General features: G+C 59.0%; 1 protein-coding gene across 5 annotated transcripts; it reads left to right on the top strand.

Moving 5' to 3' along the window:
• Positions 1–6,755: 6,755 nt before the first annotated feature.
• EMD (emerin) lies at positions 6,756–8,996 on the top strand. Of its 5 annotated transcripts, none has more exons than XM_079727933.1 (6): positions 6,756–6,889; positions 7,014–7,121; positions 7,287–7,358; positions 7,560–7,693; positions 8,165–8,211; positions 8,294–8,996. In XM_079727933.1, the coding sequence occupies exons 1-6, from the start codon at positions 6,808–6,810 to the stop codon at positions 8,625–8,627; spliced, it is 777 nt and encodes a 258-aa protein (XP_079584059.1). In that variant the 5' UTR covers positions 6,756–6,807; the 3' UTR covers positions 8,628–8,996. The 5 variants fall into 5 exon arrangements, with proteins under 5 accessions (XP_079584059.1, XP_079584058.1, XP_079584056.1 ...); XM_079727932.1 differs by having other exon boundaries at positions 7,281–7,358; XM_079727930.1 differs by having other exon boundaries at positions 7,281–7,358; positions 8,258–8,996.
• Positions 8,997–11,896: the final 2,900 nt, after the last annotated feature.

The following is an 11,896-nucleotide window of genomic DNA, read 5'->3' as shown; positions in this document are numbered from 1 at the left end:
CAGTGAAGAGAAGCCAGCCTACTCATGGCTTTGTCACCAGAGTGGACTCACTTCCCCCAGTCCTGTGTACCTCCCCTCTCCAGGATGTTCCCTTCTTTACATCTTTTTTTCCAGAAAGGCATGTCTCTGTCCCTCCTGCTTGATTCTTAGATTGACCCGCAGACTAGCAGTAATTAAGTTATCTGCTAAAGACCAGTGGGAGAGGAGGCCCTGGGTCAGCCAGCACGTCATGCCCAAATATGGTTGACTCTTACACAGCCCTGGTGTCTGCATCACCCGCAGTGGGGCTGCAGTCCCCACCGGCATCTCCCGTGCCCTCCAGCATGCTCGCTTAGGGGCTGCCTGTCACCCCACTGGTTTTTCCTCACCAGTGGTGATGGTATGGGGTCTAAATGATGTTTTTCAGTCTGAGGCTCACCTCCTGTGCACTGTGCACTCCTGACCACTTTCAGACACATGTGCACAAAACTCCACACTGCGGTGTCTGGGAACTGGGATGGAGGTGGGAGAGAGAGCTGTAGAGGGGGACCTGTGTGGACCCCTCCCTACCAGGCCCCATTCAAGAGGAGGTGAGAGTTGTTCTTCTGATTCCCCTGCCCCACTGGAAAGCAAGTTCCCAAGGACAGAATTACACCAAGAATTGATTTTCACTCCATAACTGACATTCAATTGGGTCATCAGTGTTCATTCCTTAATCTTCAGAGAGCAGGGAAACTGAGTCTGAGTAAGCGACCAGAAGCCGGTTCCAGCAGAAAGGGGGACAGAAGCTGGGTGCCCTGGCTTCCAGCCCTAGGCTTTCCCTATTTGGGGGTGATAAGTGATGGGGGTGTAGAGGGTTCTTGTCCCTAGGGGACATAGTATCACCACCAGGTGGCGCCCCATCCCAGAGCCCCCAGATCGGGCAGTCCTTGGAAGCCCAAATCCAGCTCTTTCATATTTTCCCTTATTTGGAGTAGACTCTTGGATGTTAGACACACCCCGCCTCCCACCCCACTCCTGCCCTCAGACCCCAGGCCAGGCCCTCCCACAGGGGTGCTTCGGCTGATGAAGAAAGCCAAAGAGTGGCAGGAGGGGCTGCTCAGGCAAGTCCAGGTGCAGCAGGTGACAGCACTCAAGTCCTGAGTTCCCACTTCGACAGTGCTGCCTGGAGCACACGCAGGTGGGTCTGCCAGCGGACTTGAGGAGCAGGTGGCATGGGAATCTGGGGACCCTGCCGCTCACATCCTGGCTCGTGTGAACATCTAGCTCAGAGCCAACCTGGGACAGGGCACAGCCTGAGAATCTGGCCTGGCCACGCTCCCACCCGGGTCCCCTTGGAGCACAGCAGCCCAGGAGCCAGCCCCCATGTACCCAAGGCAGTTGGTGCCCAGAGGACTGGTGTCACAGGTACCCACTGTCGCCCTCCCAGGGGGCATACTGCCTGCAAAGTGTCCTTCCAGGTGGTCACTCGCGCTCAGCCCACACAATGTCCTGCTTTCAGGGCCTTGCCTTCCTGGACAGTCATGCAGTGACCCGCTCACGGGCACCCACGAGAGCCCATATCCTGCCAAACGCTCAGACACCCTCTCTCTCAGGGACCCCCGTGGCTTTCGGCTCCCACACTCCTGGGCACACACATAGGTTCCCGGGGAAACCCGGGAAGGCGGCTGCGCTCACGCACCTGGCTGCACCTGGCCCTGGGCTCCCGCTCCACGAGGAGCTCGGTGGCCGTTCCACTCGGTGCCCGCCTCGGAGGCCTCACCTGCTGTCCCTGCGGGCGGCCGGCGACCGCGGGGTGGCGCCTGGCCGGTCCTAGAGCCCGCGCCGAGCGCCTCGGGGCTCCGCTGGCGTCCGCTGCGCGCCGCGCGCCTCCACGCGAATGGGCCGCCGCCGCCCGCCTTCTTGTTTGCCGCACCCCCGCCCCGCGCCCGGCCCGGCCCGGCGAGAAAGCCTTAATTGGTAAAATCGCCCAGGAGCGGGGGTGGCGGGACGCCGCGGGGGCGCGCCGTGAGCTCAGGCGCCCGGGCCGCCGGCGACGCCCCCCCACCCCCGATGAGCTCACCGTCCAGCGAGGGGAGGGGCGCGCCCAAGGGGTCTGCAGGGCCTGCGTCTCAGCCCAGCAGCAAAAGCCACCTCCTCCAGGGAGCCGCCCACAGTCACGGCCCCCCGCCTTTGCCCCGAGCCTGGGTTGTCCAGACAAGTTTGATTCTGCCCTTGGGGCGGGGGGGGCGACAGGCCCTTGCAGGTGCTCCCTGAGCGCCTACCACCCGGAAGTCCGCACTGGGGCAGGGACCCGAGCCCCGTGATGAGCCAGCGTCCTGGCTGCCACTGATTTGGCCCCTGATGGGTGCCAGGCCTGGCCTGGGGGCGAGCAGTAGAAATGTTCTGGATTCTCAGGAGCATGATTAGGTGCAGTGCTGAGCTCTGGGCGTGTACAGTGGGGTGCCACCGAGGGGCCAAGTGTCTGTGAACTGGGCGGGCACAGCCATGCCCCGGCGCTGCCAGGCTCCCTCTTCCTCTTCTACGTGCCCATTGCCTGGTAGCTTCATATGCAGCTCAAATGTTACTTCCTTGATGAAGGCCACATAAAGCAGTGTCTTAATATTTTGCCCACAACCCTCAATAAGAACTACATTTTACATCCTGAGCCAGTACCTGCACGCACACACAGATCGACACAAATAACTGAAACAAACGTTCCACCAAATGAGACTTTTTTCCCTTACTGCCTGAAAACACTCTGATATTTCCTATTCTATTCTACTTCATAAAAAGAGAGAAAGAGAAGAAGGAAGGGGGCTTCCCTGGTGGTGCAGTCATTAAGAATCCACCTGCCAATGCAGGGGACATGTGTTCAAGCCCTGGTTCGGGAAGATCCCACATGCCATGGAGCAACTAAGCCCGTGCGCCACAGCTACTGAGCCCGCGTGCCACAACTACTGAAGCCCGCGCGCCTAGAGCCTGTGCTCTGCAACAAGAGAAGCCACCGCAGTGAGAAGCCCACGCACCGCAACGAAGAGTAGCCCCCACTCGCTGCAACTAGAGAAAGCCCGTGCGCAGCAATGAAGACCCACCGTGGCCAAAAATAAATAAATAAATATTTAAAAATACCTTTTAAAAAAAAGAAAAGAAGGAAGGGAGGAGGGGAAAAAGGGAGAAGGAAGGAAGAGGGAGGAAGGGAGGAAGAAGTTTGGTCACACCTGCTAAAATGCTGGCTCTGCTGGCAATGACCTTTCCACCTTGACCCATGGTGGGATCTCCTCGCAGTACCTCGGCCTTTGTCTCTCCCTGCTCCATCTGCTGGGACCCTGTCCCCACAGCACTGGCTTATCCTCACTTGATAGATGAGTGGCCTGAGTTTAGATCCATGAGGTGGCTGTGTTGGAGCTCATGGCCAAGGCTGTCCTTCAAGGAGGGAAACCCACCTACCACAGGCATTGCAGTCGGAGCCAGGGGTACAGTAGGTGGGGTAGCAGGAAGGAGACACCTTCATTTAAATTTTCTCTTTACACTACTATCTCCCTCCCCTCCCCCCACACCCCTGAGACACACACATCTCGGGGTCTCTACTTCTTCCAGGTCTGGGGGAACGAAGGTTTGTACAGCACCAGCTCTTCCCTGGTAAAGACCGTAATATAGACTTTTTCTCCTTGTGAAGTTTCCTGAAAAGCACTAGAACCAGCTCCATTCCCACTGCCAAGGCAAGCTGACTCTCCAGCTAGTCGTGCCAAGAGTCCCAAGGTGGACGGATGTGTTCTAGGGCTGGAACACAAGGTGTTAATTGAGAGGCTTTTGGTCAGCTAACCATTCCCTGCTGTATATTGACTGTAACAATCTTCCACATGTTAATTTTCACAATAATCACCATCTTACGACTTTTGTTACTATCTGAGCAATGTTTTAAAGTATTTGATTGCCAGGCAAAACTCATTGGATGTTTAACATCCTTGAAGAGAAAAACTAAGTTTTGTATTGTACCAAAGTATTAAGGTTCTGATCTTTTTTAAAAAATATTTATTTGGTAACACTTTATTTGGTTGCACTGGGTCTTAGCTGCAGCAGGCAGGCTCCTTAGTTGTGGCATGCATGTGGGATCTAGATTGAAACCGGGCTCCCTGCATTGGGAGTGCAGAGTCTTAACCACTGCACCACCAGGGAAGTCACCTTAATGTTCTTATCTTAAAGAAAACATTAATAGCTCAGTGAATAACAGTCTCCTTGGACCTGACTGTTGAGAAATGTATTCATGTTGATATTACTTTTCCTTATAATTTTTGATGTTGCTGGGATTACAAGTTATATAATATACTGCTTAGAATCCATTCCCCATTCTCAAAGGAGAAACTGTCTTCTTGTTCTTGACTTGGAATCGGTGGCTTCCAAGCCCACTCTTCCCAGCAAGACTCCCCTCAAGGCCCCAGATTTCCCCTAACAGCTCCCCTGCTGACTCAGAACCACCGCTGGGCCACACTGTCCAGGTTAGGACCTCGAGGGCTAGGTACTGGCTGGGGGACCATCCATGAATGAATTGCACTCAGGGCCCTTGCGCAAGTCTCCTCCCTCTCTGGGTCCCCAATTCCTCCTCTATGTGACAGGGGTGGTGCCGAGGGCCTCTCAGCTCTGACGGTCAAGGGCTCGCCTGGTTTCTGGTGGTCTGGGACGGGTCTGCCTGCAATGGGGCTGGACTTGGACTCCAGGTGGGCTTGTGCGCAGGGGACCATCACAAGTCAGACTGGTGCCATCCATGGTGGGACCTCATAGCAGGACAACTGGGGGAGAGGGAAATAAAAGGCAGAGGGCCAAGGCAGGTGCCGGGGGAGGGGTTGTTCCTAGAGGAGAAGGCAAACTTAGAATTCCTTGACCTCATAAGGAAACAGCTTGGGTCTCTATGGGGAGGGGTGGCATGGGGAGGACAGCCTCTGGGACAGGGGCCAGCACTGCAGAAGGCTTGGAGAGGTACTGGGGAATCTGATCTTGCCAAAACTCCAAATTCCAGGAGGCCAACTCTGAGCGGCCCGGAGCCCAAACGCCATCTCCCTCCCTGCTCTGAGATAAGCAGCAAGACCCTGCCCTGCCCAGGGCTCTGCCCCCTCGTACTGCCATGCATGTCTGGGGCCCTCATATTTTGGGAGAGCAGGCCTCACCTTTACTCTAAAACCCAGCCTACAGCAACTTTTCTGAGGGTCTTTGTGTGTGGTCAAACCAGGGCCCTATCTTCTCTCCACCCCACGAGCGAACCTCCATGCAGAACTGGTCTGTGACCCTCACCAGCTGGGCCAGCCTTCCTGCCTGGTCTTCTTCCAGGTACCAGCCGTCATCTATGAGAACCTCCTCCCAGGCTCCCAGTTCCGGGAGGAGCACTTCAGTTCCCCCACACTCCATCAGCCGCCTTTGTTTAGAACGTGACTGTCATCTCCTTCCCAATTTCCACAGGGCAGCTCTCTACTGACCAAGCCCCTCACCAACTCCTAGTGACAGTCCCGGCTCCCCAGCAGGCCTTGGCAGCCTTCCGTGGTTTGCCCCCTTCGGTCCCCTGGCCCCCCTGTCCTGGGGGCCCGCTCTGCACTACCACGGCCCTGAAGCCCACCGAGACCCAGGTGCTCAGAGCCCACCAAGTCTTACTGGAACCCCGGAGCAGGTCCCTCTGAGTCTGGAAGCCCCCACCCCCGCCCCGTGCCGCTGCCTGGCCGCCGGTCACACCGGGCTCAGGGGCCATTCCGACAGGAGAGGAAGCCCCTCCCGCCCCAGGTAGACAGCTGGTGGGTGAGGCGGGCACTCGCTGTCTCTGCATGCATCACACGGCGCCCTGTGCCAGTGCGCAATGGCACGCCCGGGCCCCTTCCAAGGCTGCTGGCTCCTGGAGTGCCGGCGGCCTCCTGGCCCAGTGCCCCATTTCCTCCCGGGTGGAGCGGGGAGGGAGGGAGGCGGTGGGGACCGGCGGGGCGCAGGTGTGCAGGCCAGGCCCTGCAGAGCGGGAAGGCGGGCTGGGGCTGGGGGTCTGGGGGGTCTGCCTAGGGTCCGGGCCCAGACCCGCGCTCTCCAAGGTCTCGCCCTTCAGATCGGGGCCCTTCCCGCTGCTGCTGCTGCCGGGACGGCCGGCTGGGGCGCGGCCGGGGAACCCCAAGCGCTGGAGCTCAGCGGAGGGTGGGCGGCAGGGGGGCTGCTGGGACCGAGCGGGGTCCACGAGACTCAGGGAGGGCGAGCCCCGCCCAGCGCGCGGCCCCGCCCCACTTCCATGTCCTGGCCGGTTTCTGCCGGTTCCACGGCCACGGGCCCCGCCCCTCTTCACTTCGGGCCGGAACAGGCCAGCGGGTGAAGTCTTGGCTCGCCGACCCCGCCCCGCTCCCAGGTCCCGGCGGGTCTAAGCTCGTCCCCTTCGCGCGCAGGCCCCAGCCCTCGTTCCTGTCTAGCCCAAACTTGCCAGCGTGTGACGTCTGTGGGCTCGCAGGCCCCCCCACCGGACGCACAGCCCCGCCCTCTTCCACGGCCCGACCGGTCCGCGGCTCTTCGGCTCTAGGGCGCCCTACATCCCTCTTTCGCCTCTAGCCAATCCCGTCAGTTTGTGACGTCTGGGCTCGCCAGCCCCGCCCCGCCCGTTCCAGGGCCCGACCGCTCTGCGCCGGGGGCTCCCCGTGTTCTGGCTCCGCCCCTCACAGCGCGCGCGGCCCGCAGGCACCGCGGTTGGACGCGATTGCAACGCAGGCGTGACGCGGGCGTAGCCGTTCCCGAGGCGCTCGCGCTGCCCCTGTCGCGCTCTGAGGCAGTCGTATCTCGGCCCGTATCGCCAGGCCCGGGCCACCCCCAGGCCTCTGCCGCCTGCTGCCCGCCATGGACGACTACGCGGTCCTGTCGGACGCCGAGCTGGCTGCTGTGCTGCGCCAGTACAACATCCCGCACGGGCCCGTCGTGGGTACGCGGCGGCGGCGGGCCCCCTCCCCGCGCTTCGCCCCGCGCCCCCTTCCTTAACCCCTCTCCGCGCCGCCCCCGGTCTCGCGGCCCGCGCCCTGACCGCCCTGTGCCCCTTGTCTGGCCAGGTTCCACTCGCAAGCTCTACGAAAAGAAAATCTTCGAGTATGAGACCCAGAGGCGGAGGCTGTCGCCCCCGAACTCGTCCGCATCCTCTTTCTCCTATCGGTTCTCGGGTGAGGCCCCCGCCCCACGGCTCCACCTGGCCGCCCTCGGGGACAGGGTTTGGGAGGAAGGGGTCGCGAGGGTGTGGCAGGGGCGCTGGCCGGGAGGGGCACAGGGGAAAGGGGAGGTGAGCCTTGGAGGCAAATGGCCCTGGCCCCTCCCCCATTCAGACTTAGATTCAGCGTCCGTGGACTCGGATATGTACGATCTGCCCAAGAAAGAGGACGCCTTACTTTACCAGAGCAAGGGTAAGGCACGGGTGGGGTGGGCACCCTGACACCTTCGTTCCAGTGTCAGGGAGAACCTGAGATCTCAACCCCCGCCGTCCTGCAGTAGTCCTGGAGGGGAGAAACCGAGTCACAGGCCCCCAAATGGGATTCAGATTAGGGCCATGTGGCCAGGTGGGGACTCCGTTGCTCCCTCTGCTACCGCTGCCCCCCCTTCCCAAGGCTATAATGATGACTACTATGAGGAGAGTTACTTGACCACCAGGACTTCCGGGGAGCCTGAGTCTGTGGGCGCTTCCAAGGGCTTCCGCCAGCCCTCGGCTTCACCCTCACATGCTGACACCTTTCACCACCAGGTGAGCTGGCTGTCGGGCACCCTGTACTTGGGTACAACCTGAGGGGGTGATTGCGGGGTTTGGATAAATCAAGGGGGCCACTGGGTGCAAATGGTGGCTCCCAGAGCCTCCAGGGAGAGGTGGGGTCAGCAGACACCTGCCAGGTCAGGGCCTTTTTTGGGGGGGCTGTCAGAACTGTTTGACTAGAGTGCCCGGTACATGCCCCGCACCCTTGCCTGGGATCTAGGTTTGAAGTCTTTCTGACAATCCTGGGGCAGAAAGTAGGGTGTAGGCAGCTGGCACAGTCACTTAGCAAGTGGCAAGGCCCCACAGACATAAGGCCGGGAACCAAGAAGGGTGCTGGAGGGTGGCAAGGCCCAGGCCTTGAAGCAGTGTTCAGAATAGGCTGGGCAGGGAAGTTTGGACTGAGGGGTATGACAGGGCCACGCTGACCCTGCCAGCCAGTATCCTTACCCTGATTCACTTCTACAGGTTCGCGATGACAATCTCTTCTCTTCTGAAGCGGAGGGCAAGGATAGGTGAGTAGTAGGGAGGGCCAGGGACTGGGGCTGATTCTGGGCTCAGGCCTTCCTGGCCTATCTGCTCCCCTCTTTGCCTCAGGGAACGCCCCGTGTATGGCCGGGACAGTGCCTACCAGAGCATCGCACACTACCGCCCTGTTTCCAACGTCTCCAGAAGCTCCCTGGGCCTGTCCTATTACCCCACCTCCTCCTCCACCTCTGCCGTGTCCTCACCTTCATCTCCTCCTCCTTCGTGGCTCACCCGCCATGCTATCCGGCCAGAAAAGCAGGCCCCTGGGGCTGGTCTGGGCCAGGATCGCCAGGTCCCACTCTGGGGCCAGATGCTCCTGTTCCTGGTCTTTGCTGCCTTCCTGCTTTTTGTTTACTACTCCATGCAGGCCGAGGATAGCGACCCCTTCTGGGCGGAGCCCTGACGGTCTGGCTTTGCGGCTTGGAAGTCCTGGCTGACTGCCTTAGCAGTGTTTTCTGGGGGAGGGGGGTTGGGGCTTTTCTGCGTGTTCTAGCCTGGGGGTACTGGGACAGGGGCAATGTTTGCTTCCCCTGCCTTGTCCTGCCAGGGAGGCAGCAGGCCTGGGCCTCTGCAGCATGGTGGGCCTGGGCAGGTGTTCCTCTGGAGCCTCCTGGCCCTACTTGCCTCTGACCCTTAGGGCCTAGGAGGGCAAGACCCTTCTCCTGGAGAGGAGAACATGGCTGTCGTCATTGCATGCCTCCTGTTCATCGTCACCTCATTGGGGGTATTAACCAAAGGCCACGTGGACAATAAAAAGGCCGTTTATTTTTAACGTGTGGGCTCTTCCCTTTAATGTGGGGAGGGGTTGGGCTGCCCCCTGCTAAGGCCCTCCAGGCCTTGGGCCTCCAGAATTGTCATCTGGCTTTGTTGGTTCTTCTTTTCTTCCTTTGCGCTTGGGGTAGGGATCACGTGCTACCCATGGACATATTTGTGCTTTGCTTTTGGGGTCCACTCCCTGACTCGTTACCCAAAGCTCTTGTAACTACTCATAAAAATAACTGTCACACGGAGAACCCACTTGGAAATGCAGGCGAGGCTGCTTGCACAATGTCAGTTAGGGGTGTTTAACTTTCCAGCAGATGCCAATCTTGGTGTCCAAGGCTGGGGGGATGAAGAGGAAACGAGGCATCTGCTTGGTGGGCCATTTCTGCTGGAAAGCTGATTGTTTAATGCTACAGGGGAAGGCTCCCAGTACTCTGGAATGCTCCATCACCTTTCGGTAAACCAGTTCCTCACCTGGCTATATTCTTTTTTTTCTTTTTTTTTGCTTGCGGTACGTGGGCCTCTCACTGTTGTGGCCTCTCCCATTGCGGAGCACAGGCTCCGGACGCGCAGGCTCAGCGGCCATGGCTCACGGGCCCAGCCACTCGGCGGCATGTGGGATCCTCCCGGACCGGGGCCCGAACCCGTGTCCACTGCATCGGCAGGCAGACTCTCAACCACTGCGCCACCAGGGAAGCCCACTATATTCTTTCTTATTGCCGGGTTTTCTGCTGTGGGTATTTCATAATTTTCAAAGAAGGAAACCTAGGGTAGACTGCCACAAGAGGCCGTGCATCCTGGCTCTGCACTGCCAGTAGAGGGCAGTAAAGCGTGGAGAGGCTGGCTCCGTGTAGACAAGTGGGAATCAGAGGCACCACAAGGGCTACCTCGTTGGGTGGGGCCCTAGCATCAGTCCCTCTCACGTCTGACCAGCTCCTTGCTACAGGTGGCAGGACTTGGCAGGGCCTGGCCTCTCACCTGCATGTACACCATGGGCTCCTGAGCCTTTGGGGGCTCTTGGCTGTCTATGGCTGCATGGTGAGCTTTGGTCACGGCTGGGACTGGAACCATCCTACCAAAGCTCCTGGACATTTCTTTTTGATGCATCCTAGTCTCCCCACTTTTTTTTCGGGGGGGGGGGCGGGTGTTTTCTTAAAAATAACACATACTTTTTTGTGCATTTAAAATAAACAAAAAAGAATGATGGGACTTCCCTGGTGGCGCAGTGGTTAAGAATCTGCCTGCCAATGCAGGGGACACGGGTTCGATACCTGCTGGGGGAAACTAAGATCCCACATGCCGTGGGGCAACTAAGCCTGTGTGCCACAGCTACTGAGCTTATGTGCCTCAACGAGACAGCCCACGCGCCCTGGAGCCCACGCCACAACTAGAGAAAAACCCGCACGCCGCAATGAAGAGCCTGAGCATCACAATGAAAGATCTGTACAGCAACTAAGACCTGACGCAGCCAAAAAATACATATATATTAAAAATATTTTAAAATATATACAAAAAAGGGTGAAAAAATTGCTTCTAATTTTCTCACCCCTCCCACAGGCTCAGCCTCGTTTGTTTGCTGCAAGCCCCTCCCACCTGGCTCCCCCAGCACCCAGCCAACTGTGGCATGGACTCCCCAGGCCTCCAGCTTCTGCCCCTTGCCATCCCAGTGCAAGAGCTGAGACTTGTTTGCTTCATGGTGGGTGGTGGGCATGGGCAGGGGGTGCTGCCTTCTCATTGGTGACAGTAAGGCCTGATGGTCACATAAATGAGCCTGAATGGGGGTGGGGGTGCAGAAGAGGTAGTCAGGTTGCCAGTGCACCAGAACTTCAGGGCGGCATGGTGAGACATCTTGCTTCAGTAGCGGATCCCAAATCAAGTATGTTGGGAAGAGGGACCGAGCCTGTGAATACAGCTCCCCCACAGGCTCTCACTACCTGAGACTGCTGTTCAGCTGGAGTCCCACCAGGTCTGGGCGGAGAGGCAAGTGGAGCCTAGGGACGTGGTAAGGTTGACATGCTGATACTCTGTGGAGCAGCTGGGGCAGAGAGGGACAGCATGGGAGCAAGGGGAGCTGGGCTTGGGCCCTCCCAAGGAAGGGGAGAGAGATGGCATGGCCTCTGGGTGGAATGGTCCTCTCCAGGCCACAGGTCCTTGATCTGTTCCAGGAAAGAGGGGGAGGCTAGGTGTGCTTGGCAACCACTGTGGTGTCTGAGAGAAGAGAGAAGAGTCCCCACTCAGGTGACATAGTCTCCCTGTTCTCATTCATTTATTCCCCAAGGGCAACCACATCCACTGATCACCATGCAGCAGAGGGAGGGTTGCTGTGGGCTCCTGAGTGGCTTCAAGCTTCCTGCCCCAGGGCTCTTAGACACCCCCCTCCCAAAGAGTTGTAGCTCCCAAGGGCTCTGGACCGCCCCCAGCACTCCCCTTCAGGCTTGGCCCCACTTCCCAGGGCTCTGAGACTACCTCCCCGAGAGCCCTGAGGGGCCCAGCTGCCTTAAAGTCCCCCGAGGGCTCTGGAGTTCCATCACAGGGCAACTGAGGACTTCCATTCCCCCGGGCTGACGCCATCCTCCCTTCCCCCACCAAGGGCTCCAGTGGTGCTGGGAACACAGCAGGGGGCAGCAGCTGCCCAAGGTTAAGGGGACAGTGACTCCACTGCTGTGTAGGTGCCAGCAGAACAGAGGGGGGAGGGAATGGTGGTGGTGGTGGTCCTGCCAGGCAGGGAGGAAAGATGATGCAATGGAGCTGGTTGCAATGGACCTGGATGCGTGGCTGCTGCCAGAGGTCTGAGCCGCATCCCTGGTGGAGCACAGAAAGGAGGGCCCTGTGGGTGGGGCAGGGGGTGGAGCCAGGAATCCTAGATCAGGATCCCACCCTTGACCTCCACCCCCCTGTCAGGTCCAGGGT

The sequence above is a fragment of the Hyperoodon ampullatus genome, assembly GCF_949752795.1.
Source record: "Hyperoodon ampullatus genome assembly, chromosome: X".
In the NCBI taxonomy this organism is placed as follows: Eukaryota; Metazoa; Chordata; class Mammalia; order Artiodactyla; family Ziphiidae; genus Hyperoodon; species Hyperoodon ampullatus.
This window is presented reverse-complemented; position numbering and strand designations above follow the sequence as displayed.

Bases quoted from the DNA above. Each gene is read 5' to 3' on its own strand.
- EMD (XM_079727930.1), top strand. From the start codon at position 6,808: ATGGACGACTACGCGGTCCTGTCGGACGCCGAGCTGGCTGCTGTGCTG. The intron at 7,122-7,280 runs GTGAGGCCCCCG...TCCCCCATTCAG, and splicing joins TTTCTCCTATCGGTTCTCGG to ACTTAGATTCAGCGTCCGTG. The intron at 7,694-8,164 runs GTGAGCTGGCTG...TCACTTCTACAG, and splicing joins CTGACACCTTTCACCACCAG to GTTCGCGATGACAATCTCTT.